Source organism: Salvelinus sp. IW2-2015, linkage group LG33 (assembly GCF_002910315.2).
Source record: "Salvelinus sp. IW2-2015 linkage group LG33, ASM291031v2, whole genome shotgun sequence".
In the NCBI taxonomy this organism is placed as follows: Eukaryota; Metazoa; Chordata; class Actinopteri; order Salmoniformes; family Salmonidae; genus Salvelinus; species Salvelinus sp. IW2-2015.
Window position 1 is genome coordinate 30,220,630 of NC_036872.1, and position 26,480 is coordinate 30,247,109.

Consider the following 26,480-nt stretch of genomic DNA (forward strand, 5'->3'; position numbering starts at 1 on the left):
TGTTTTTTAAAAAAATATTAAAGGCATATTTAATGCCTGAAACCCCCATACCCTCACTTAATGGCGGGGGCAGCAGGCGGGTTTCTTCATTTTATTTTCTTTCTGTAGCCTTTTATTTGGTGTGTAGGCCATTGGAAACGGTTGCCAAAAGATCGAACAATCCCCCGAACTGATCTAATGGTTTAAAAAATCTGTAGTTTGTTTCCTGTGGTTCTGTGGTTGAGTTAGTCAGGGTTAGGGTTTTTGTTTTCTGTTGTGTTTCTTACGCCGCTGGTATCAGGCATGCAACCTCTATTGTCCTTCCCAAACCCCGGGAAGTATCGGGTTTGAGACTCCCCCACGTAAGTAAAAGAGTCCTGAACTAGCATTGAGTTACAGTTCTTGCGTGCAGGATACTGACGTTTATTCTTCTTCTCATTGGCTACTGTAGGTGTTGTGTTATAGATCATGATCCTTTACTAGTTCCTTTCTATTTGTCCGGTGTACTATGCTCTTTTCGGAAATGTGCACGTTGGGTCTGCCACTGGGTAATTTTTTTTTGCGACTGGACGGCCCGACTTAATGTTTCCTACTCCTAATATGGTCCCTTTTGTTTGTTTACTCCTACTTAAGTTGTGAAACCCGACCTCCCCTGTCTTTCATTCCTGAATCCTAATGGGCGTATGCCTGTTCAAAAAATATCGGTTGTAGCGTCACAAGTAATACGGTGAGTGCGCGCGCATTCTAAAAATACGATATGATCGATGGAACTAAGACTAGTTTAAAGGATGGTGTCCGTCGAACTTAAAGCTGATAGCATAGTAGCACTCAAGTAATGCTGGATGATTAAAATCTTACAAATCCACGAGTCAATGAACCATGATAAGTATGTTGCGAATTTTGAATCCAGCCATCATTTCTGATTTTTAAATAGTTTTACAGGAAGACACAATATGTAAATCTATTAGCTAACCACGTTAGCAAAAGACACCACTTTTTTTAGCTCCACCAGTTTTTTACTCCATCAGTAGCTATCACAAAGTTCGACCGAAATAAAGATATATATAGCCACTAACCAGAAAACAACTTCATAAGTGATCCGATAATCTGATAACATTATTTAGTATAGCATATGTTTTTTTGAAAATCGTCATATTTCAGAGTATAAATCAGCAGTTCTACATTGCAGCTGCAATCTGAAATAGTGCCGAAGCTGCCAGAATAATTACAGAGACCACGTCAAATACCTAATTACTCATCTTAAAACATTTCTGAAAAATACACAGCGTACAGCAAATGAAAGCCCAACTCTTGTGAATCCAGCCAATATGTCAGATTTAAGTAGGTTTTACAGCGAAAACCAAAATTATAGCATTATATTAGCGTACCACAATAGCCAGAAACACAACCGGCATTACCAGCAGCAAGGTTAGCGATCGTAACATCCAGCCAATTATATAATGGACTAACCTTGATATTACTTCATCAGATGACAGTCCGTAAATCATATTAACACAATGCATATAGGTTTTTGTTCGAAAAATGTGCATATTTAGCAGCACAAATCGTGGTTTACAATGTGATCAGTGGCAACAGGTGCATTGCATTCGGCCGGCGCCATCTTTGAAAGGCACCTATCTAATCAATTAATAATTCCGTAAATTGACTAAAAATACAGGTTGGACAGCAAATGAAAGATGCATTAGTTATTAATGCAACCGCCTGAGTTAGATTGTTCAAAATTAACGTTACTGGACATACAGTTTGCGTTACAGCCAGATAGTGCGCGCAATAATGGGGCACGAAAAAGTGCGTTTACATTTTTCCACATAATAACGTAGGATAATAACATCATAAATAGCTCTTACTTTTGGACGAGCTTTCCTCAGAATCTTGGGCAAGTGGTCCCTTTGTCAAAAGAATCGGTTGCTTGGTTTTAAAACGTTATCTTCAACTTCGGAATTCAGCAGTAACAACATTAGCTATGTCTGGCCACAAACATGCCAAATGTTCAAAAGCGCAATACTAAGAAATCCGAAAATAGCATATTACTCGCATAAACTGATATAACTCGGTTTAAAATAACTTCGTTATGATGTTTCTAACACCTATATCGAATTAAATTACAGACGGATATAGCTAAGGCCGGATAACTGAGCGTTTCAAAATGCCATCCTGAGGTCTTGCTTTGCGCAATGACGAACGTCGAAAAGAGAGCTCCTTCGTTCTTGGCCTTTTATAAGCTCTGAGAACTACGTAGAAACTCCATTCCACTTCTCATTGGTTACTGACATCCAGGGAAGGCGGTGCAGTTCATGTCGACCCATAGGATACATACAGAGCTTTAAACTGATCTGAGAACAGAGCCTCGTTTTCAGACCTTCGCAGTTCCTGTCATGAATTTCGCTGCAGAAAGAGTTCTGGTTCACCCACAGACATAATTCAAACGGTTGTTAGAAACTAGAGATTGTTTTCTATCCAATAGTAATAATAATATGCATTATTGTACGAGCAAGAATTGAGTACGAGCAGTTTAATTTGGGAACTTAAATGTCCAAGTTGAACAGCACCCCCTGTAGTGTCAAGAGGTTTTCCCACTGTTCCTTAGGCCGTCATTGAAAATAAAGAATTGTTCTTAACTGACTGCCTAGTTAACTGCCTAGTTAAATAAAATATTAAACACCAATTGTATTCACTATGTTGATGGTTAATATTTAGGAATTTTTTCCAGCTTTTCCTCAAATGTATTACATAAAATGTGTCCTATAAAACCACTGGCCTCCAACTGTCCCCTATAAAACCACTGGCTCAACTGTCCTATAAAACATGGCCTCCACTGTCCCCTATAAACCACTGGCCTCCAACTGTGTCTATAAAAACCACTGGCCTGCAACTGTGTCCTATAAACACTGGCTCCAACTGTGTCCTATAAACCACTGGCCTCCAACTGTGTCCTATAAAACCACTGGCCTCCAACTGTGTCCTATAAAACCACTGGCCTCCAACTTGGTCCTATAAAACCACTGGCCTCCACTGTCCTATAAACCACTGGCCTCAACTGTGTCTATAAAACCACTGGCCTCCAACGGTCCACCTATAAAACACTGGCCTCCAACTGTCCTATAAAACCACTGGCCTCCAACTGTCTGTCCTATAAACCACTGGCCAACTGTGTCCTATAAAACACTGGCCTCCAACTGTGTCCTATAAAACCACTGGCCTCCACTGTGTCCTATAACCACTGGCCTCCAACTGTGTCCTATAAAACCACTGCCTCCAACTGTCCTATAAAACCACTGGCCTCCAACTGTCCTATAAAACCACTGGCCTCCAACTGTGTCCTATAAAACCACTGGCCTCCAACTGTCCCTATAAAACCACTGGCTCCAACTGTGTCCTATAAAACCACTGGCTCCAACTGTGTCCTATAAAACCACTGGCCTCCAACTGTGTCCTATAAAACCACTGGCTCCAACTGTGTCCTATAAACCTGGCCTCCAACTGTGTCCTATAAAACCACTGGCACGTCCACTGGCTCCAATGTGTCTATAAAACCACTGGCCTCCAACTGTGTCTATAAAACCACTGGCCTCCAACTGTGTCCAGGGCACAGCCATGTGAAGGAGTCTAAGGCTACATCCCCAAGCACTATATTGAGAACTACTGTGTATAGGGAATATTGTGCATATTTGGGAGGCACTCTAGAACTCATCCATCATTAGCACACAGAACTCTTTGAGGCAGCCATGTCGTGTTCATAGGAGTGGAGCAGAGAGGGTGAGGTTATATCTGATATCCTTATCTCACGCCTGCATTGTTGTGGTAGCCGTCTGGAAGCTGAACATGTCTCTTTGGGGAACCAGCTATTAGGGTTGTCCTCTACAAACAAAGGAGACAAAGCAGAAGTTTAGCCCACAACATTACACTTCAAATGTTGTTGTCTGTCAGCTGTTTACCCTTCTCCACACAATGTGCTTTGAGTTTGAGAAAAACATTATACCGCAAATGAGTCTTATCACAGGGGACAAGGGATGGGATAAAGGACACAAAGACAACTAAAGGCCCCACTCCCCTCCATCCTCCTCCATCATCATCATAATACTTACGCAAAATTCGGTAGAAATTGGATTTTCAAACAGCTAAATGCTTTTTCAACTGTATTTTTGAAAAATGTCAATCTGGTTTTGTGCCACCACAGCACAGAGACAGCCTTTTTATTCTGTTTTTTTATTGTAAATTCAGCCAAATAAGAAACGTCCTCTCACTGTCAATTGCGTTTATTTTCAAAACTTAACATGTGTAATATTTGTATGAACATAACAAGATCAACTGAGACAAACTGAACAAGTTCCACAGACATGTGACTAACATATATTGAATAATGTGTCCCTGAACAAGGGGGGGTCAAAATTAAAAGGCCTAGCCTCACCCACTGATCCAACAGGTCCCAGACGTGCTCAATGGGATTGAGATCCGGGCTCTTTGCTGGCCATGGCAGAACACTGATATTCCTGTCTTTGCAGGAAATCACCACAGAACGAGCAGTATGGCTGGTGGCATTGTCATGCTGAGGGGTCATGTCAGGATGAGCCTGCAGGAAGGGTACCACATGAGGGAGGAGGGATGTCTTCCCTGTAACGCACAGCGTTGAGATTGCCTGCAATGACAACAAGCTCAGTCCGATGATGCTGTGACACACCGCCCCAGACCATGACAGACCCTCCACCTCCAAACCGATCCCGCTCCAGAGTACAGGACTCGGTGTAATGCTCATTCATTCGACGATCCGACCATCACCCCTGGAGAGACAAAACTGCGACTTGTCAGTGAAGAGCACTTTTTTTCAGTCCTTTCTGGTCCAGCGACGGTGGATTTGTGCCCATAGGTGACATTGTTGCCGGTGATGTCTGGTGAGGACCTGCCTTACAACAGGCCTACAAGCCCTCAGTCCAGCCTCTCTCAGCCTATTGCGGACAGTCTGAGCACTGATGGTTGAATTGTGCATTCCTGGTGTAACTCAGGCAGTTGTTGTTGCCGTCCTGTACCTGTCCCGCAGGTGTGATGTTCAGATGTACCGATCCTGTGGAAGTGTTATTACAAGTGGTCTGCCACTGCGAGGATGATCAGCTGTCCGTCCTGTCTCCCTGTAGCGCTGTCTTAGGCGTCTCACAGTACGGACATTGCAATTTATTGCCCTGGCCACATCTGCAGTCCTCATGCCTCCTTGCAGCATGCGTAAGACACGTTCCCGCAGATGAGCAGGGACCCTGGGCATCTTTCTTTTGGTGTTTTTCAGAGTCAATAGAAAGGCCTCTTTAGTGTCCTAAGTTTTCATAACTGTGATCTTAATTGCATACCGTCTGTAAGCTGTTAGTGTCTTAACAACCGTTCCACAGGTGCATGTTCATTAATTGTTTATGGTTCATTGAACAAGCATGGGAAACAGTGTTTAAACCCTTAACAATGAAGAACTGTGAAGTTATTTGGATTTTTACAAATTATCTTTGAAAGACAGGGTCCTAAAAAAGGGACGTTTGTTTTTGTTGCTGAGTTTCCATCACATCTGGATAGATAGTACTTATACTGTACAATATACATTGTGTTTTCAGTCATAACTATTCTAGAACATGAGCTTTTAAATCCACCCCTAAGCTACTCTCAGTCCATCCCACCTATCTCCCTAAACCACCATCTTATGATTTCTATGAGCCATGTAGTTTTAATCTGTGCTGTGATGTTTTACATACATTCTGAACCTATCTACAGATTGCGATTTAAAGATAAAAGTATTATTATATTGTTGATTGCTAGACTATGGCTTTCTAAATCTCCCAACAGTGCTATTTATAGGGTTAATTTTAGATACATGTTGTGAGACATCCTTACAGCTTTCTGTACGTTTGGATTGAAATGCTGCATTCGACACTGTTGACAAAGATGTCCTTCTGGACAGACTGGAGAGTTGGGTTGGCCTCTCTGGTCCAGTTCTAAATTGGTTTAGGACCTATTTAAGTGGTCAAGAGTTTTTTGTCACCCTTGGTGAACATAACTCAGAGAAAATAGATATCGCATATGGCGTTCCACAAGGTTTGATTTTGCGTTTTATATACAGTACCAGTCAAAGGTTTGGACACACCTACTCATTCAATGGTTTTGCCTTTATTTGTACTATTTTCTACATTGTAGAATAACAGTGAAGACATCAAAACTATGAAATAACACACATGGAATCATGCAGTAACCAAAAAAGTGTTAAACAAATCAAAATATATTTTATATTTGAGATACTTCAAAGTAGCAACCCTTTGCTTTGATGGCAGCTTTGCACACTCTTGACATTCTCTCAACCAGCTTCATGAGGTAGTCACCTGGAATGCATTTCAATTAAAAGGTATGAGTTGTTAAAAGTTAATTTGTGTAATTCATTTCCTTCTTACTGCGTTTGAGCCAATCAGCTGTGTTGTGACAAGGTAGGGGTGGTAAACAGAAGATAGTCCTATTTGGTAAAAGACCAAGTCCATATTATGGCTAGAACAGCTCAAATAAGAAAAGAGAAATGACAGTCCATCCTTACTTTAAGACATGAAGGTCAATCAATACGGAAAATTAAGATCAGTCAATACGGAAAAGTGCAGTCGCAAAAACCAAGCGCTATGATGAAACTGGCTCTCATTAGGACCGCCACAGGAAAGGAAGACCCAGAGTTACCTCTGCTGCAGAGGATAAGTTCATTAGAGTTACCAGCCTCAGAAATTGCAATTAACTGCACCTCAGATGGCAGCCCAAATAAATGCCTCACAGAGTTCAAGTAACAGACACATCTCAACATCAACTGTTCAGAGGAGACTGAGTGAATCAGGCCTTCATGGTCGAATTGCTGCAAAAAAAACATGACTAAAGAACATCAATAACAAGAAGAGACTTGCTTGGGCCAAGAAACACGAGCAATACTTGGGCGGCTAACAATTCCCTTCAGCTAAATCAAGACCAGGCCGAGGTTCTTACTGTATTATTGGAGCCAAAGCAATAAAGATAAAACACCAGGAAAAAAACCTAGTTGTCATTTTAGATTCTGAACTCAATTTCAAATCAAACATTAGGAATGTGACCAAAGTAGCTTTTTACCACCTGATGAACATTACCAAGGTGCAGTCGTTTCTATCTCAGGCTGATACAGAGACTCATCCATGCTTTTCTTACAAGCAGGCTTGACTACTGTAATGCTCTCCTGTCTGGTCTACCCAAGAAAGCCATTTGTCAACTGCAAAACATACAGAATGCTGTAGCACGGGTACTGACCAAGACCAGACGAAGAGCACACATTACACCGGTTTTGATGTCTCTGCACTGGCTGCCTGTGAGTTTTAAAATTAATTTGATTATTGTTCTATTGGTTTTTAAATCAATCCACGAATGTGCACCCCAATACATGTCAGACATACTTTGTGTTATGAACCCAGTAGGTCCCTCAGGTCCTCTGGCACTGGCCTTTTAACTATCCCAAAGCCTAGGACCAAGAGGCATGGAGAGGCAGCCTTTTAACTATCCCAAAGCCTAGGACCAAGAGGCATGGAGAGGCAGCCATTATTAATTATGCCCCCAGCCTCTGGAATAGCCTGCCAGAAAACCTGAGGGGGGCCGAAACTGTGGACATATTTAAAAGAGATCTTAAAACACACCTTTTTAATTTTGCTTTGCCTTAGGGTGCTTTTTAGTCATTCAGTTTTTATTGTTATTCTTTTGTTTTTGTGTAGTAAAGATTTCTGTTCATTTTCTTTATTTTTCTTATTTTCCTGTGAAGCGCATTGCATTGCATTCATGTCTGAAATGTGCTATATAAATAAAGCTGGATTTGATTTGGTCATCATCATCATCCTCCTCCTCCATCCTCCATCCTCCTCCTCACCTCTCTCCTCAGCAGAGCCTCGTCTGTCTCTGCCTTGGTCTTGGCTGTACATCCTCTCTAGCTTCTTCCTCTGTTTTCCTCCGTCTCGCGGAGACGTCTCCAGATCCAGGGAGCGCTGGCTCGGACATGGGGCCCTGATGCAGGTGACACAGTCTGGGGTGCAGTCCTCCCGCGAGCCCCCCCTCCTCACCACCCAGTCCCGGATGTTATGGGCACTCCCTGAGCTCTGCAGGGGCTGGGACTTGGGCCTGTGGCCCTGTGGGCCATGACTATGGTTGCCGCGGGGATGTTTGCTGCCTGGTGGTTGTTGGTTTGAAAAGGAGGGCTGGTTGGCGGAGGGAGGAGGGGACAGAGGCTGCTTCAGCACCTCCAGCTCCAGACTCTCCTCGCTGCCTCGCCCCCCTAGCATGCCTCCCTCCCTGGTGATGGTGTAGACCCGCTGGGCAGCTGGCTTCAAGCTGGTCAGGCTCCCCTCAGAGGACCTGGGAGGTGGCTGCTGCTCCTCGGAGGAGAAACTTCGCTCTGCTGAGAGCCTGTGCTTGGAGGGGCCTGTGGGCTGCAGACTGCTTGGCTGCAGGGTGCTGGGCTGGAGACTGCTGTGATGGGGATGCAGTGTGCTGAGCTGGGACTGAAGACTGTGGGCCTGGGACTGGTCCTGGCTGGCCTTGGCCCCACAGTGGCTCTGAGGGTGTAGGTAGTTGTTGTGAAGATGACTGATGTCAGGGGAGTCTTTGTCTTGGCCAATGAAGGTATTAGATAGAAGCTGATCTGGAGAGAGCAAGTGCAAGAGCAAGAGAGAGAGGACAAAGAGATGAGCTGTTCATCTTGTGCTCTAAAGGGCTTGGCAACATTTGAGCAAACATCAGAGAGCAAACAAAGCTTTTTGGAGATGAGAGGAGGAATGAGATGTGAAGAGATGGATAACGGAGAAGGGAAATGAGAGAAGGGAGGAAATTAGGAGGTATTTTGAAAGGATGAGTTGGAAGATAGAAGGGGTTTGGCAGACTTACCCGGTCCTCTGCCTCGGGAAGATACACCCTCTCACAGTGAAATTTGCCAGATATAGTGTGGTAATGATTTCAGAGCATTTAGTGCTGCTATACAGTGGGATGAGAGGAAAGCCATGTGATGAGGAAAGTTACAGGAAATGTGAAGCCATGTGATGAGGAAAGTTACAGGAAATGTGAAGCCATGTGATGAGGAAAGTTACAGGAAATGTGAAGCCATGTGATGAGGAAAGTTATAGGAAATGTGAAGCCATTTGTGACTCGTTTCAGGAAACTAGGCGTATGTTGTGCGTCACTACTTCACAGCAGAGGCATTTGAACGTTAGCTTCTTTGTCAGAAATGCCTTCTGGAACATGTGAACTTTCATGTGCCTTAATAAAAAATGTGTATGCCATCTGAAAATATGAATAAAATTGTTAATTTATGAGCCTAGTTGGTTTAGCTAAGGAAAAATACTTTCCTGCTAGCCATGACTGGCTGAGATAATGGATCGGCTGGACATGCTGAGAGATGAGTTCGGATTGGTATGCCATGTAGCCCGCTTCTGTCTAGAACATGAGCTAGTCAGTAGGTGTCGGTAATCCTTTCTAACGCTGCTTTTTTGAAAGATATCACGTAGTATTACTGCAAAAGTGTTGTTCTCCACTTTCTGGGGGACCGAGTTTTGAAATCAGTGGAATTCCGGTGGAATTAGAATATGATAACTAAGGAGATGGAGAAAATTCTGGCGTTTGATTGCAAATATTCAGAGGGAGTCGAAAAGAGAACACACAGAAGGCTGTTGTATAAAATACCTGTCTCCGGATTACATCTTCAAACTAATGGCAACCATGGCATCCGTGACAGAGAAGGAGAATCGTCCATCCGTGTATACGGGTAAGATATTCTAGCTAGCTACATTTTCAGATGTTATACGTTTCTAATTTTGGCAGAAAGTATTTTTCATTTCAAGTTAAAGCATACTGTTAGCTAGCTAGCTAACGTTATCTGTCTCGCTAGCTAACGTTACGTGTATGATCTGTGTACTAATATTATTTGTATCTCAGAGCCATTTGCATTGCTAGTTATAGCCTAATGTTAGCTAACTAGCTAACATTGAAGCTGGTTGCCTGCAGATTCATGCAAGTAGTAACGTTATAGGTTGGGATTATGGTTCATTGTTTAGCTAGCTAGCTAGAAAGCTACATGTCTTAACAAAACACTCTACTATGCAAGTAACAATTTCACTATATCTTCTGTATCCTGTGCATGTGACAAATTCAACTTCAATTTTATTTGATATATTATGTGTTAACCAGAGACGGTAATGTGAAGAACATGACCTGCACCAAAGTCAAATTAGGATATAACGTTAGGCAACTGTGTCCATGTTCTAAAATTCTCAGGTCGAATTCCCTGCTTTTATTTCATCACACTCACAATCATAAGCTATTTTCTGTAATTGGCTCGCCATTAATTTCCTGTAATAATGAAGTCGAATGAGCTAAAGTGAAGATGTTGTCATCTACATGATATGGTCATTATTTGAACTGGCTAACCAGCTAACTTAACATTAGCTAGTTAGCTAGAAACGAACCAAAACATTGTTTAGACAGTTGCTTTTAGTTGCCTGGTTTGATAGATTGACATACAGTACAAGTCAAAGGTTTGGACACACCAACTCATTCAGGATTTTTCTTTATTTTTACTATTTTCTACATTGTAGAATAATAGTGAAGACATCAAAACTATGAAATAACACATATGGAATCATGTAGTAACCAAGAAAGTGTAAAGTAGCAACCCTTTGCCTTGATGACAGCTTTGCACACTCTTGGCATTCTCTCAACCAGCTTCATGAGGTAGTCACCTGGAATGCATTTCAATTAACAGGTGTGTCTTGTTAAAAGTTAATTTGTGGAATTATTTCCTTCTTAATGCGTTTGAGCCAATCAGTGTTGTGACAAGGTAAGGGTGGTATACAGAAGATAGTCCCAATTGGTAAAAGACCAAGTCCATAATATGTCAAGAACAGCTCAAATAAGCAAAGAGAAACGACAGTCCACTATTACTTTAAAACATGAAGGTCAGTCAATCCRGAAAATTTCAAGAACTTTGAAAGTTTCTTCATGTGCAGTCGCAAAAACCATCAAGCGCTATGATGAAACTGGCTCTCATGAGCACCGCCACAGAAAAGGAAGACCCAGAGTTACCTCTGCTGCAGAGGATAAGTTCATTAGAGTTACCAGACTCAAAAATTGCAGCTCCCAAATTTTTTTCACAGAGTTCAAGTAACAGACACTTCTCAACATCAACTGTTCAGAGGAGACTGAGTGAATCAGGCCTTCATTTACATTTTTTTACATTTTAGTCATTTAGCAGACGCTCTTATCCAGAGCGACTTACAGTAGAGTGCATACATTTTATTACATTTTTTACATACTGAGACAAGGATATCCCTACCGGCCAAGAGCAGACGCTCTTATCCAGAGCGACTTACAGTAGAGTGCATACATTTTATAAAATTTTTACATACTGAGACAAGGATATCCCTACCGGCCAAACCCTCCCTACCGGCCAAACCCTCCCTAACCCGGACGACGCTATGCCAATTGTGCGTCGCCCCACGGATCTCCCGGTTGCGGCCGGCTGCGACAGAGCCTGGGCGCGAACCCAGCCCAGCCTGGGCGCGAACCCAGAGACTCTGGTGGCGCAGCTAGCACTGCGATGCAGTGCCCTAGACCACTGCGCCACCCGGGAGACTTCATGATAGAATTGCTGCAAAGAAACCACTACTAAAGGACACAAATAATAATAAGAGACTTGCTTGGGCCAAGAAACACTAACAATGGACATTAGACAGTGAAAATCTGTCTTTTGGTCTGATGAGTCCAAATTTGAGATTTTGAGTTCCAACCACCGTGTCTTTGTGAGACGCAGAGTAGGTGAATGGATTATCTCCTCATATGTAGTTCCCACTGTGAAGCATGGAGGAGGAGGTGTGATGGTGTGGGGATGCCTGTCTGTGATTTATTCAGGATTCAAGGCACACTTAACCAGYATGGCTACCACATCACTCTGCAGCGATACGCCATCCCATCTGGTTTGCGCTTTAGTGGGACTATCATTTGTTTTACAACAGCACAATGCCCCAACACACCTCCAGGCTGTGTAAGGGCTATTTGACCAAGAGGGAAAGTGATGGAGTACTGCATAAGATGACCTGGCCTCCACAATCACCCGACCTCAACTGAATTGAGATGGTTTAGGATAAGTTGGACCACAGAGTGAGGGAAGAGCTGCCAACAAGTGCTCAGCATATGTGGGAACGTCTTCAAGACGGTTGGAAAAGCATTCCAAATGAAGCTGGTTGAGAGAATGCCAAGAGTGTGCAAAGCTGTCATCAAGGCAACGGGTGGCTACTTTGAAGAATCTCAAATATAACATATATTTTGATTTGTTTAACACTTTTTTGGTTACTACATGATTCCATGTGTGTTATTTCATAGTTTTTATGTTTTCACTATTATTCTACAATGTATAAAATAGTAAAAATAAAGAAAAACCCTGGAATGAGTTGGTGTGTCCAAACTTTTGACTGGTACTGTATACTAAATTCATTTTTAAATGGGTGGATTTATTGATGTTAAAACAAAATACACTAGTTATACTATTCTGGACCACCAGGCTGCTGATGTCGGACCACAATAGAATATCAATGATGTCACTGCGACAACTGTAGATAGACCTAGTATTAACCAGCCTTTAGTCTTCAAATCTTTGGTTGTTTAATACATGGCCTCACATGTGAATCCTTAAAGAGCTGGGTGGGGCTAAAGCTTAAGAGGGTGTGAACGATGCTGAATGGGTGTAGACAAAGAAGAGCTCTCAAGTAGGTKTACCAAAACTTTCAAGTGGATTTTCTCAAAAGTGAGGTTACAAGTTTATCAACTTTCAAAGCAAAAATACTTTCCCACTGTTCCTCAACTGTGGTTGTAGTGTATTATATACCATTTCTAGCTCTGAGTCTCTACTTTTATTCAATGTAAAAAACACATTTTCAAATTTTGCCACATAAGACCGAATTGAGCCGGTGGGTTACATTTGAAGAGGAAACTTATAGGATATGTGAAGCCATGCGAAGAGGGAAGTTATAGGATATGTGAAGCCATGTGAAGAGGAAAGTTATAGGATATGTGAAGCCATGTGAAGAGGAAAGTTATAGGATATGTGAAAGCATGCGAAGAGGAAGTTATAGGATATGTGAAGTCATGTGAGGAGGAAAGTTATAGGATATGTGAAGCCATGTGAAGAGGAAAGTTATAGGATATGTGAAGCCATGTGAAGGAAGTTATAGGATATGTGAAGCCATGTGAAGAGGAAATTATAGGATTATGTGAAGCCATGTGAAGATGAAAGTTATAGGATATGTGAAGCCATGTGAAGAGGAAACTTATAGGATATGTGAAGCCATGTGAAGATGAAAGTTATAGGATATGTGAAGCCATGTGAAGATGAAAGTTATAGGATATGTGAAGCCATGTGAAGAGAAAGTTATAGGATATGTGAAGCCATGTGAAAGTAGGGAAACTTATAGGATATGTGAAGCCATGTGAAGAGGAAAGTTATAGGATATGTGAACATGTGAAGGGAAGATAGATATGGAATTAACCATGTGAGAGGAAAGTTATAGGATATGTGAAGCCATGTGAAGAGGAAGTTATGATATGTGAAGCATGTGAAGATAAAGTTATAGGATATGTGAAGCCATGTGAAGTGGAACTTATAGGATATGTGAAGCCTGTGAAAGGAAACTTATAGATATGTGAAGCCATGTGAAGATGAAATTATAGGATATGTGAAGCCATGTGAAAGAGGAACTATAGGATATGTGAAGCCATGTGAAGAGGAAATTATAGGATATGTGAAGCCATGTGAAGATGAAAGTTATAGATATGTGAAGCCATGTGAAGAGGAAAGTTATAGGATATGTGAAGCCATGTGAAGAGGAAAGTTATAGGATATGTGAAGCCATGTGAAGAGGAAATTATAGGATATGTGAAGCCATGTGAAGATGAAAGTTATAGGATATGTGAAGCTATGTGAGGGAAAGTTATAGGATATGTGAAGCCATGTGAAGAGGAAAGTTATAGGAATATGTGAAGCCATGTGAAAGGAAAGTTTAATATGTGAAGCCATGGAAGATGAAAGTTATAGGATATGTGAAGCCATGTGAAGAGGAGAAACTTATTAGGATAGTGTGAAGCCATGCGAAGAGGAAAGTTATAAGGTATGTGAGAGCCATGTGAAAGATGAAAGTTATAGGATATGTGAAGCATCGAAGATGAAAGTTATAGGATATGTAAGCAATGTTGAGGGAAATTATAGGATATGTGAAGCCATGCGAAGATGAAAGTTATAGGATATGTGAAGCCATGCGAAGAGGAAAGTTATAGGATATGTGAGGCCATGCAAAGATGAAAGTTMTAGGATATGTGAAGCCATGTTATGGGATGTACTAGATGAGGCTGGACACTGATAGAGTACCTGATCCGTTGCGGTTCTCAGGGTGTGTGTGAGACAGGTAATCTCCGAAAGCTCTGGCTGCTCTGCAAAGAGAAGCACAACACTCTGATTAGCACTGGACCACTGGCTGCCTGACTCTCACCGTGAGCCTGACTGGCTGCCTGTCTGTCTGTCTGCCTCTCACTGGGAGGCTGCCTGCCTGTCTGTCTCTCACCGTGAGACTGACTGGCTGCCTGTCTGTCTGCCTCTCACTGTGAGGCTGCCTGCCTGTCTGTCTCTCACCGTGAACCTGACTGGCTGCCTGTCTGCCTCTCACTGGGAGGCTGCCTGCCTGTCTGTCTCTCACAGGGAGCTTGCTGACTCCAACAGAGAGTGACTCACCACTCACTAGACCAAGACATCTCCTACTCAATAACAGCATCCCAAATGGCACCCTATTCCCTATATAGTGTACTACTTTTAACCAATAAGGTGTCATTTTGGAAGTAACCAGTGTTTTATGATTGTCCCACCAAATAATTGAATAACCTGAACATTTGTCTCATTAGCTTTCCATCCAATTGGCAACAAATGTTCATGCAAATATTCCAAAATATGCGCATTTTCCCAACAGAGACGTGTTTGTATCAAATTGACTTGTTGCAATTCAAACACGGTGCTGATGACGTAGGGCGAAGAAGAAGAAAAAAACTTTTGCTAAACAAGTCCCATGTACCGGATAAAAAATATATGTTTAAATTGGTTTCCATCCAATTTTCAACTCCCACAAAAAAACACTCTGCTATTGGCTCGTGCGCTCCAGCCTACATGATGAGATTATTATTATGGGCAAAAGAGCTAGATGATTTATCAAACCGCAGCCAARCATCGATTATCAAGTCACCAGAATAAGCCTCGATATTTATTGGAAAGGAGCATCAAGCGCATCACCTTGCACTTTCACCACCCTGATAAATTCATAATTATTTATTTAATCTGTAGCCTAATAAACTGCATGCTTTCCCGATTAGTCGTAGTGGTGCGCATAAAAGCGTCACAAAAAGCGTATTTTGTCTAGAGTATTTTGTTTTGACGACAATTGGATATTAGGCCTGTCATTACATTTTTCATCTGACATGTACTTTACCCGCATAAAAAGGTTGAACGGAAACCTGGTTAGTACCTTGGTTTTACTCGGATTTCCCTATGGAACTGTCTTCTTCAACCGAAACTACTCGAGGTCTCTTGACGCTGGTGTTCTATCTATACATTCCGAACATGTTCATGACACGTGCCGAAACCATTATTTTGAGTGTGAAATCCAATATGCAGGTGTGTTCCAGACCGGTTTGATATGATTCCTCGCTCTTGTACACGGCTCTAGGGCCACACATATGAGTGGCGATAGTACAGTAGGGGAGTAAACCCTTTCACATTTACACACACACACACAGACAGCGGGAGGGGAGAATTGCCATGGAGAGTGTAAAGAGGGATATGGGAGGCTGAGTATGTACATGAGTTCAATCTATACCTTCATCAAACAAAAAAGCACTTATTTCATGTGTCATAAATTGCATCTCCCCTGTGGTTCACTGAAGTGGGTCTGGGGATGGATTTGCAATATGAAACAAAAGATGTGTGCAATTCTTTCTCCAGCTTTCATCCTACATAATATGGCCCAACATGTACTGTACCACACACATCATCAGGGTAATTTTGTGTTTGTTCTATTGTTCTTACTCTCTTAATTGGCAACAGAAGATAACATGGTCAGCTGTACTATGTTGTTTAATAACTCTCCCACACAAACACATTTCTATAGCAAGTACTCCCACATAGCTACGCATACTGCACATAATGTAGGCTAGAGACAAGAGAGGATATGGGCTAACACAAGCAATGCACGTGTGTGTGTACACACAGTATATATACACACACAAAGACACGCATGCACACAAACACGCACACACACACACATGCACACCTACAGCAATACACATTCCCACAGTCAGTGAGTTGTGCTGGCTGGTGTTGGGCAGTCTGTACATATCTCTGTGTGGATGCTGCTCTGAAATGCCATGCCGCCCTCCCTGCTACGACACACACTCTAACTAATTAAATATGAAGTAGCAAGTGCAGCAGCAGAGGAGAGAGAGAGAGAGAGAGAGAGAGAGAGAGAGAGAGGAGAGGAATGCTTTCATCCCTTATCTCTCTGGCTCTCCACTCATTCCTATAAACATTCTAAAGTGCTGTGTATAAAGGTAATGGGGAGGACCACACACATCCAAGACGACCACTTCCAGAGGACAAACTAGCTACTGTCATGGAGCCAATTGTGGAACTACTATGTGTAACAGTGTTCCTTCTATCCCTATCCTCGCCCCAACCTGGGCTTGAACAAGGGGCCCTCTCAACACATCGACAACAGTCACCCTTTGAAGCATCATTACCTATCGCTCCACAAAAGCCGCAGCTCTTGCAGAGCAAGGGAAACAACTACTTCAAGTAAGTGACGTCAGCAATTGAAATGCTACTACCGCACACCACTAACTAACTAGCCATTTCACACCGGTTACATATGGTCCAATACAACAACAACAACTGATATTTCGCTGATACTAGTCCAGCCTGCATTGCAATCATGCCCAACAGCAGTAAACCCATTCCATCATGTACTTCCCCCAACTCATAGAATTATATATAAAATCCTTAATTATAGGAGCTCTATGGCTCAACTCATATCTGTGGCTTCCTTCCTTATGCTCCGTAAATGTTAATGTCTCTGCATCTCAAGGACAGTCCACAGAGAACCAGAGACAGTATGTAGATTCAAGCGTAAGCCAATTACACAGCCACCATATTAATACATTTCTTTTTTCCCCAGCACTTTGAACATCGATTAAAAACCACAAAAGAAAACTCAGTGGGGAAGTATTAAGACATTCATTAGAGAGAAGAGTGGCATAGTTAGATAGGAGAAGTGTACCACCCCCATGTATCTCTCTGTCTCCATCCCAAATGGCACCCTAGTCCCCTTACAGTGACTTGGTCAAAAGTAGTGCACTATATAGGGAACAGGTTGTCATTTTGGACGTATCGTCTGTGTGCCTTGCCTTGCTCTGCCCTCACGTTGTCTGCTCTACTGTCTGGCAGATTGTATTGTGCTTTTATGAGCAAAGATTCCTGCATGTTTTCAGCCATGTGACGAGGGGAGCGAAGGGAGGGGGGAGACGAGTGGGCCGGGGAAACAGGAAGACAATGACAGGGGGGAGATGTGTTTAAACAACATAAATAGAAAGCAGGAATGATAAGGATGAGAGGTTTATTAAAGGAAAAAAGCGGAGAAAAGAATTGAAGAAAGGAGATGTACTATGTAAACCCTAAATGCATGTTCTGTAAAAGCAGGGCAAATGCAGTGCCTTGCAAAAGTATGCATCCCCCTTGGCGTTTTTCCTATTTTGTTGCATTACAAACTGTAATTTAAATTGATTTTTATTTGGATTTCATGTAATGGACATACACAAAATAGTCCAAATTGGTGAAGTGAAATGAAAAAAATAACTTATTTCAAAAAATTCTAAAACATTTTTTACGGAAAATGTGAAGCCCCTAAATTAGCTATGAAGCCCCTAAATAAGATCTGGTGCAACCAATTACCTTCAGAAGTCACATAATTAGTTAAATAAAGTCCACCTGTGTGCAATCTAAGTGTCACATGATCTCAGTATATATATACCTGTTCCGAAAGGCCCCAGAGTCTGCAACATCACTAAGAAAGGGGCACCACCAAGCAAGCGGCGCCATGAAGACCAAGGAGCTCTCCAAACAGGTCAGGGAAAAAGTTGTGGAAAAGTACATATCAGGGTCGGGTTATAAAAAATATCAGAAACTTTGAACATCCCACGGAGCACCATTAAATCCATTATTTAAAAATGGAAAGAATATGGCACCACAACAAACCTGCCAGGAGAGGGCCGCCCACCAAAACTCATGGACCAGGCAAGGAGGGCATTAATCAGAGAAGCAACAAAGAGACCAAAGATAACCCTGAAAGAGCTGCAAAGCTCCACAGCGGAGATTGGAGTAACTGTCCATAGGACCACTTTAAGCCCCCAAATGTGCCCTGGACACCATATGTGAATTGATCTTCAGAGTTCGTACTGTTAGGTGACCTAAGCTGGGATATGCTTAACACCCCGGCCGTGCTGCCATCTAAACTAGATGCCCTCAATCTCACACAAATTATCATGGAACCTACCAGGTACAACCGTAAACCCGTACACACGGGCACCCTCAGAGATATCATCCTGACGAACCTGCCCTCTAAATACACCTCTGCTGTCTTCAACCAGGATCTCAGCGATCACTGCCTCATTGCCTGCGTCCGTAATRGGTCCGCGGTCAAACAATCACCCCTCATCACTGTCAAATGCTCCCTAAAACACTTCAGCGAGCAGGCCTTTCTAATCGACCTGGCCCGGGTATCCTGGGAGGATATTGACCTCATCCCGTCAGTAGAGGATGCCTGGTTTCCTCACCATCTCACCTCACCAAGTGCTTTCCTCACCATCTTAAATAAGCACGCCCCATTCAAAAAATTTAGAACTAAGAACAGATATAGCCCTTGGTTCACTCCAGACTTGACTGCCCTTGACCAGCACAAAAACATCCTGTGGCGTACTGCATTAGCATCGAATAGCCCCCTCGATATGCAACTTTTCAGGGAAGTTAGGAACCAATATACACAGTCAGTTAGGAAAGCAAAGGCTAGTTTTTTCAAACAGAAATTGCATCCTGTAGCACAAACTCCCAAAAAATGTGGGACACTGAAGTCCATGGAGAATAAGAGCACCTCCTCCCAGCTGCCCACTGCAGTGAGGCTAGGAAACACTGTCACCACTGAAAAATCTATGATAATCATTTCAATTAGCATTTTTCTACGGCTGGCCATGCTTTCCACCTGGCTACCCCTATCTCGGCCAACAGCTCTGCACCCCCCACAGCAACTTGCCCAAGTCCCCCCCCCCCGCTTCTCCTTCACCCAAATCCAGATAGCTAATGTTCTGAAAGAGCTGCAAAATCTGGACCCCTACAAATCAGCTGGGCAAAACAATCTGGACCGTCTCTTTCTAAAATTATCTGCTGCAATTGTTGCAACTCCTATTACTAGCCTGTTTAACCTCTCTTTCGTATCGTCTGAGATCCCTATAGATTCAAACGGGGAGACACTCTAGACCCAAACTGTTACAGACTTATCCTGCCCTGCCTTTCTAAAGTTATATATCTATCCTGACCATCTAAAGTCTTCGAAAGCCAAGTTAACAAACAGATCACCGACCATTTCAAATCCCACCGTACCTTCTCCGCTATGCAATCTGGTTTCCGGGCTGGTCATGGGTTCACCTCAGCCACGCTCAAGGTCCTAAATGATATCAYAACCTCCATTGATAAAAGAGAGTACTGTGCAGCCGTCTTCATCGACCTGGCCAATGCTTTCGACTCTGTCAATCACCGCATTCTTATCGGCAGACTCAACAGCCTTGGTTTCTCAAATGACTGTCTCGCCTGGTTCACCAACTACTTCTCAGATAGAGTTCAGTGTGTCAAATCGGAGGGCCTGTTGTCCGGACCTCTGGCAGTCTGTATGGTGGTGCCACAGGGTTTAATTCTCGGGCCGACTCTCTTCTCTGTATACATCAATGATGTCGCTCTTGCTGCTGGTGAATCTCTGATCCACCTCTACGCAGATGACACCATTCTGTATACCTCTGGCCCTTCTTTGGACACTGTGTTAACAAACCTCCAGACGAGCTTCAATGCCATACAACACTCCTTCCGTGGCCTCCAACTGCTCTTAAATGCAAGTAAAACTAAACGCATGCTCTTCAACCGATCGCTGCCCGCACCTGCCCGCCCGACTAGCATGACTACTCTGGACGGTTCTGACTTAGCATATGTGGACAACTACAAATACCTAGGTGTCTGTTAAGACTGAACTCTTATTCCAGCCTTACATTAAGCATCTCCAATCCAAAATTACATCTAGAATCGGCTTCCTATTTTGCAACAAATCCTCCTTCACTTATGCTGCTAAACATACCCTCGTAAAACTGACTATCCTACCGATCCTTGACTTCGACGATGTAATTTACAAAATAGCCTCCAACACTCTACTCAGCAAATTGGATGTAGTCTATCACAGTGCCATCCGTTTTGTCACCAAAGCCCCATATACTACCCACCACTGCGACCTGTATGCTCTCGTTGGCTGGCCCTCGCTTCAAATTTGTCGCCAAACCCACTGGCTCCAGGTCATCTATAAGTCTTTGCTAGGTAAAGCCCCGCCTTATCTCAGCTCACTGGTCACCATAGCAACACCCACCCGTAACGCACGCTCCAGCAGGTATATTTCACTGGTCATCCACAAAGCCAACACCTCGTTTGGCCGCCTTTCCTTCCAGTTCTCTGCTGCCAATGACTGGAATGAATTGCAAAAATCACTGAAGATGGAGACTTATATCTCCCTCACCAACTATAAGCATCAGCTGTCAGAGCAGCTTACCGATCATTGCACCTGTACACAGCCCATCTGTAAATAGCCCACCCAACTAAAACTGAAATTCTGAAATTCTTGTAGAAAATCCTGTTTCAGTCTTCCAGAGATTTGAGACTGGGACGGAGGTTCACCTTCCAGCAGGACAATGACCCTAAGCATACTGCTAAAGCAACACTCGAGTGGTTTAAGGGGAAACATTTAAATGTCTTGGAATGGCCTAGTCAAAGCCCAGACCTCAATCCAATAGAGAATCTGTGGTATGACTTAAAGATTGCTGTACACCAGCAGAACCCATCCAACTCTGAAGGAGCTAGAGCAGTTATACCTTGAAGAATGGGCAAAAATCCTAGTGGTTAGATGTGCCAAGCTTATAGAGACATACCCCAAGAGACTTGCAGCTGTAATTAATGCAAAAGGTGGCTCTACAAAGTATTGACTTTGGGGGGGTGAATAGTTATGCACGCTCAAGTTTTCAGTTTTTTTGTGTTATTTCTTGTTTGTTTCACAAGAAAAAATATTTTGCATCTTCAAAGTGGTAGGCATGTTGTGTAAATCAAATGAAACAAACCCCCCCAAAAATCAATTTTAATTTCAGGTTGTAAGACAACAAAATAGGAAAAATGCCAAGGGGGGTGAATGCGTTTGCAAGCCACTGTACCTTGGCTTATCTCTTTGGTTCTGTAGGGTATAAGGGAATAAACACACTCATGTAAACAGTGGCCTGGTCAGACATGAATACTGTAGCCAACAGTGGAGGCTGCTGAGGGGAGGACGGCTCATAATAATGTCTGGAATGGAACAAATGAAATGGCATCAAACACATAAAAACTTTGTGTTTGATATCATTCCACCTATTCTGCTCCAGCCATTGCCATGAGCCCGCCCTCCCCAATTAAGATGCTACCAACCTCCTGTGGTAGCCAAGCCTATACATCAAGCCGCTGTGGTAGCCAAGCCTATACATCAAGCBGCTGTGGTAGCCAAGCCTATACATCAAGCCGCTGTGGTAGCCAAGCCTATACATCAAGCCGCTGTGGTAGCCAAGCCTATACATCAAGCCGCTGTGGTAGCCAAGCCTATACATCAAGCCGCTGTGCCTGGGGATATATACAGTACATACAGTGGGGTGCAATGTAAAGGCATTACACTGATGTGTGCAGAGGGCTGGGACGACAAATACATGAGGGGCCCTAATCAAGGACATGGGTATGGTTACCTGACCTGGAAAAATTCCAGGCCCTAGTTCAAAGCTATAGGGTATATAGGCTATAACTAGGGCCCAGAGTTGTTCCTCATCAGGTTGTCAGGAAGGAATGCTGGCCCTATACATGATATTAAAATAATCTGTGAAAGACAGAAACTAGTAGAGTTCAGCTCCATGAGATAGTGCCTGGATGTGTCTGTCTGAAGCCTCTCTCCTATCTGTGTCAAGGAGCAAGCCTTCTGTGTTCTGGCCCTGGGTGTCTCAGTGAAAAACAAGAGTGTCTCAGGGACACCAAATGAGGCTCTTAAATTACACGTCAGAGTAATTTGGTAAAAGAGGGGCACAGTGTATTCCTCCTCAGCCACTGAATCTCACCACTCAGATCATCTCTCTGAGAGGATGACCTATTTCTGAGACACCCCAAATATCTACCTTATCTGTCTCCCTCACTCTCTCTTTCTGAGACACCATCTTCCTCATTCCCGCTCTTACCTTCCTCTCTCCATCTCCCTCAGTCCCTCTCTCTCGTCTTCTCCTCTGAACTCTGTTCTCTCTCCAATACAAGTACACCAAATCGAGTGAAATGAAGTTGAAACAACAAACATCAAGTTGACCACTTAGCGCCTTAGTTTCTTGTCCTCGCTTGTTCACTGTCTCGGGGAGTCAAATGGAAATGTCTGATTTGGCAGGCTTCCCAAGTCCCTGCTGGCTGTTTTCTCAGTCTCACTCTCTACACTGTGGTTGTTAGGTGATTAAATGAATGTTTGTCAGAGTCCGTAAGAAATATTGCTTTGTAATTGGATTAAACCACCAACACCAGATGTAGGAAATCACTGGGTAGTTAACGCCTAGTAGAGTTAATGTGTATTTTGACCACATGCAGATAGTCTCAGTCTGCATCCCAGATGGCACCCTATTCCCTACATACTGTACTACTTTTGATCAAGGCCTGTATAGGAAAAAAAGGGTGCCATTGGGACGCAGGCTCAGCCCGACTAAGCATAACATGAGAATCATGAGCGCCGTAGCCGCCCAGACAATGAGTATTCAGTGTTAGTTCCTGACCCGCTGTATCCTGCATTCCATCCAGCTTTTCCGCCTGCCGTCGGAGCAACGGTGACATGGGTGTAATTACTCAGATCAATGAGGTCAGGCAGCCTCCCTCGCTCTACAGGCTGTAATCAGAGTAATTACAGCAGATACCTCTCCTCTGCACTGTAATCCCTGCCATACAGAGAGAGAGAGAGAGGTTTGGGTTGGGTGAAAAGGCTGGTGGCTTAATTAAGAAACATTGGTACTGAGATGGCCTGAGATTCAGACAATAAACACTAGGTGTCAAGCAGACAATTACCCCTTTGTCAGATGTGGCTGTAGGTTCAGCCCTAGGGCACTGTGACTGAGTAATACCAATGTGGTGGGCCAAATGTCACCCTATTCCCTATTCCACTATATAGGGAATAGGGTGCAAGTTCGGACGCACCCATCCGAAGACCAATGTACTGTATCCTATCGGAATACAACTATAGGCTGTTGAACCAGCTATTCCTCATATTTATACCATGGCAGCAGAAGCATTTCAGGCTTGTAATGTGGATGTAGAATCCTAGAAGTGCAGTAATAACCAAACCGGGCTAATGGTGACTGTGATGGAGCGATCTCCACTGTGCTGTCCCTGCTGTGGTTAGTACTGCACACTGCCTGGAATGATGAGTGAAGCCATGAAATTACATTGTACCACAGATTCAACCGTTACGTCAACACTTCAGGAGTTCTATTGAGTGCTATACTCAACTGTTTTAGACATAGGATTCCAAAAGTAGAAGGCCGCTGAAAACATTAAAGTGAATGTCAGATGGTGTCAACACATATTTGTATCATAGTTTCCTTACAAATCAAATCTCTGTAAACATTTATGTCATGACAATTAATGTTTAATATGGGGTGTAAACTTGAACAAATGCTAAATAAATATGTGAACAAATCAAAACAGACTGATTTTTAAAGAAATTATGCTGCTGATGTCAACTTGATGAAGAGGCAGCAGAGCAGCGGTCCCATCAGGGAGGGATTTAGGCTGGCATTTAGAAAAACAAATATCTCTCCCCTATGTGCCCTAAACTCACACTGCACTGGGAGATATTAAACAGACAAATTGGGTCTTATGAGAAACAAGCCGGGAGGATTCAGAATATACAGCAGGTTAAATACATTTTGGTAGAAAAGATAAATCAATTCACCTTTTGCAATAATATTCCTCCGAATTCTACTAAAAGACCCAGTGTAGTCAAGTGTACACGTATTCCAATGTTACCCGGCCAAACGCATCAATATTTTGTTGCAYTGCACAGATCAGTCCATTACCTTGGGGGTATGGATGGACCTCTGGGCTGAAACCACCCTTAGTCCTGTGTCTGCTCTGCGCTGCAACACTCCTGTCTATCCCATTCTACTGATGAAACCTGCGTTAGTCTAGCCAAGGAAGATTAACAATAGAAAATAACAGAACAGAGGAGACAGTGTCCTGTCTGTGTCCTTAATGTTTTACCTACATTCTAGCAGTACATACATAATATGTGTGGTAAGATATGTCCTGAGTAACACGGGTTAGTTGTCAGAACTACTTGGTGCACGACTCTCTTCTCTGTATACATCAATGATGTCGCTCTTGCTGCTGGTGATTCTCTGATCCACCTCTACGCAGACGACACCATTCTGTATACCCCTGGCCCTTCTCTGGACACTGTGTTAACTAACCTCCAGATGAGCTTCAATGCCATACAACTCTCCTTCCGTGGCCTCCAACTGCTCTTATATGCAAGTAAAACTAAATGCATGCTCTTCAACCGATCGCTGCCCGCACCTGCCCACCCATCCAGCATCACTACTCTGGACGGTTCTGACTTAGAATATGTGGACAATTACAAATACCTAGGTGTCTGGCTAGACTGTAAACTCTTCTTCCAGACTCACATTAAGCATCTCCAATCCAAAATTAAATCTAGAATCGGCTTCCTATTTCGCAACAAAGCATCCTTCACTCATGCTGCCAAACATACACTCGTAAAACTGACCATCCTACCGATACTCGACTTTGGCGATGTCATTTACAAAATAGCCTCCAACACTCTATTCAATAAATTGGATGCAGTCTATCACAGTGCCATCTGTTTTGTCACCAAAGCCCCATATACTACCCACCACTGCGAGCTGTACTCTCTCCTTGGCTGGCCCTTGCTTCATACTCGTCACCAAACCCACTGACTCCAGGTCATCTACAAGTCTCTGCTAGGTAAAGCCCCGCCTTATCTCAGCTCACTGGTCACCATAGCAGCACCCACCCGTAGCACGCGCTCCAGCAGGTATATCTCACTGGTCACCCCCAAAGCCAATTCTTCCTTTGGGTGCCTTTCCTTCCAGTTCTCTGCTGCCAATGACTGGAATGAACTGCAAAAATCACTGAAGCTGGAGACTCATATCTCCCTCACTAGCTTTAAGCACCAGCTGCCAGAGCAGCTCACAGATCACTGCACCTATACATAGCCCATCTGTAACTAGCCCATCCAACTACCTCATCCCCATACTGTATTTATTTATGCTCCTTTGCACCCCAGTATCTCTACTTGCACATTCATCTTCTGCACATCTACCATTCCAGTGTTTAATTGCTATATTGTAATTACTTCGCCACCATGGCCTATTTATTGCCTTACCTCCCTTATCCTACCTCATTTGCACATACTGTATATAGACTTTTTCTACTGTATTACTGACTGTATGTTTGTTTATTCCATGTGTGACTCTGTGTTGTTTTGTGTCGAACTGCTTTGCTTTATCTTGGCCAGGTCGCAGTTGAAAATGAGAACTTGTTCTCAACTAGCCTACCTGATTAAATACAGGTGAAATAAAAAATAAAAAAATAAAAATGTTAGCTACAGGGAAACAGTGACCTTCAGCATTCAGTCTCTGCAGATATTCAGAGCTGCAATAGGGTCAGTGGCATTTCTCTCCATAGGTGGCTAAAGCACATATAGTACTTGGCTAAATTAGAACAGCGTTACCAGTCATTTACTTTTGCAGATGTTATCGCAGGTGCAGCGAGAAGCTTGTGTTTCTAGCTCCAACAGTGCAGTGATAATACTTAGCAATACAAAACAATACACACATAATCCCAAAAGTAAAAAGAAAGAAATTAAGAAATATCAGTTTAATAAAGTTTGGGCAGCTTTAAGGGATTCAATTCTTCTAAGCAGATGTAACTTGTCCATTCATTGGCTAGATGCAGTTGTCAAAAGTAGGACTCAACAGTTAATCCAGCCATTCAGACTCAGAGACAAATACAC

General features: G+C 43.1%; 1 protein-coding gene across 1 annotated transcript in view; it reads right to left on the bottom strand.

Annotated features, from left to right (window-relative positions):
* Positions 1-26,480, bottom strand: part of LOC111957564 (NMDA receptor synaptonuclear signaling and neuronal migration factor-like) — a 67,711-nt gene that overhangs the window by 39,233 nt on the left and 1,998 nt on the right. The window contains 4 exon segments of the mRNA XM_070437038.1: positions 3,787-3,826; positions 3,829-3,858; positions 7,886-8,653; positions 14,420-14,481. Coding sequence (XP_070293139.1) covers positions 3,787-3,826; positions 3,829-3,858; positions 7,886-8,653; positions 14,420-14,481 — 900 coding nt within the window.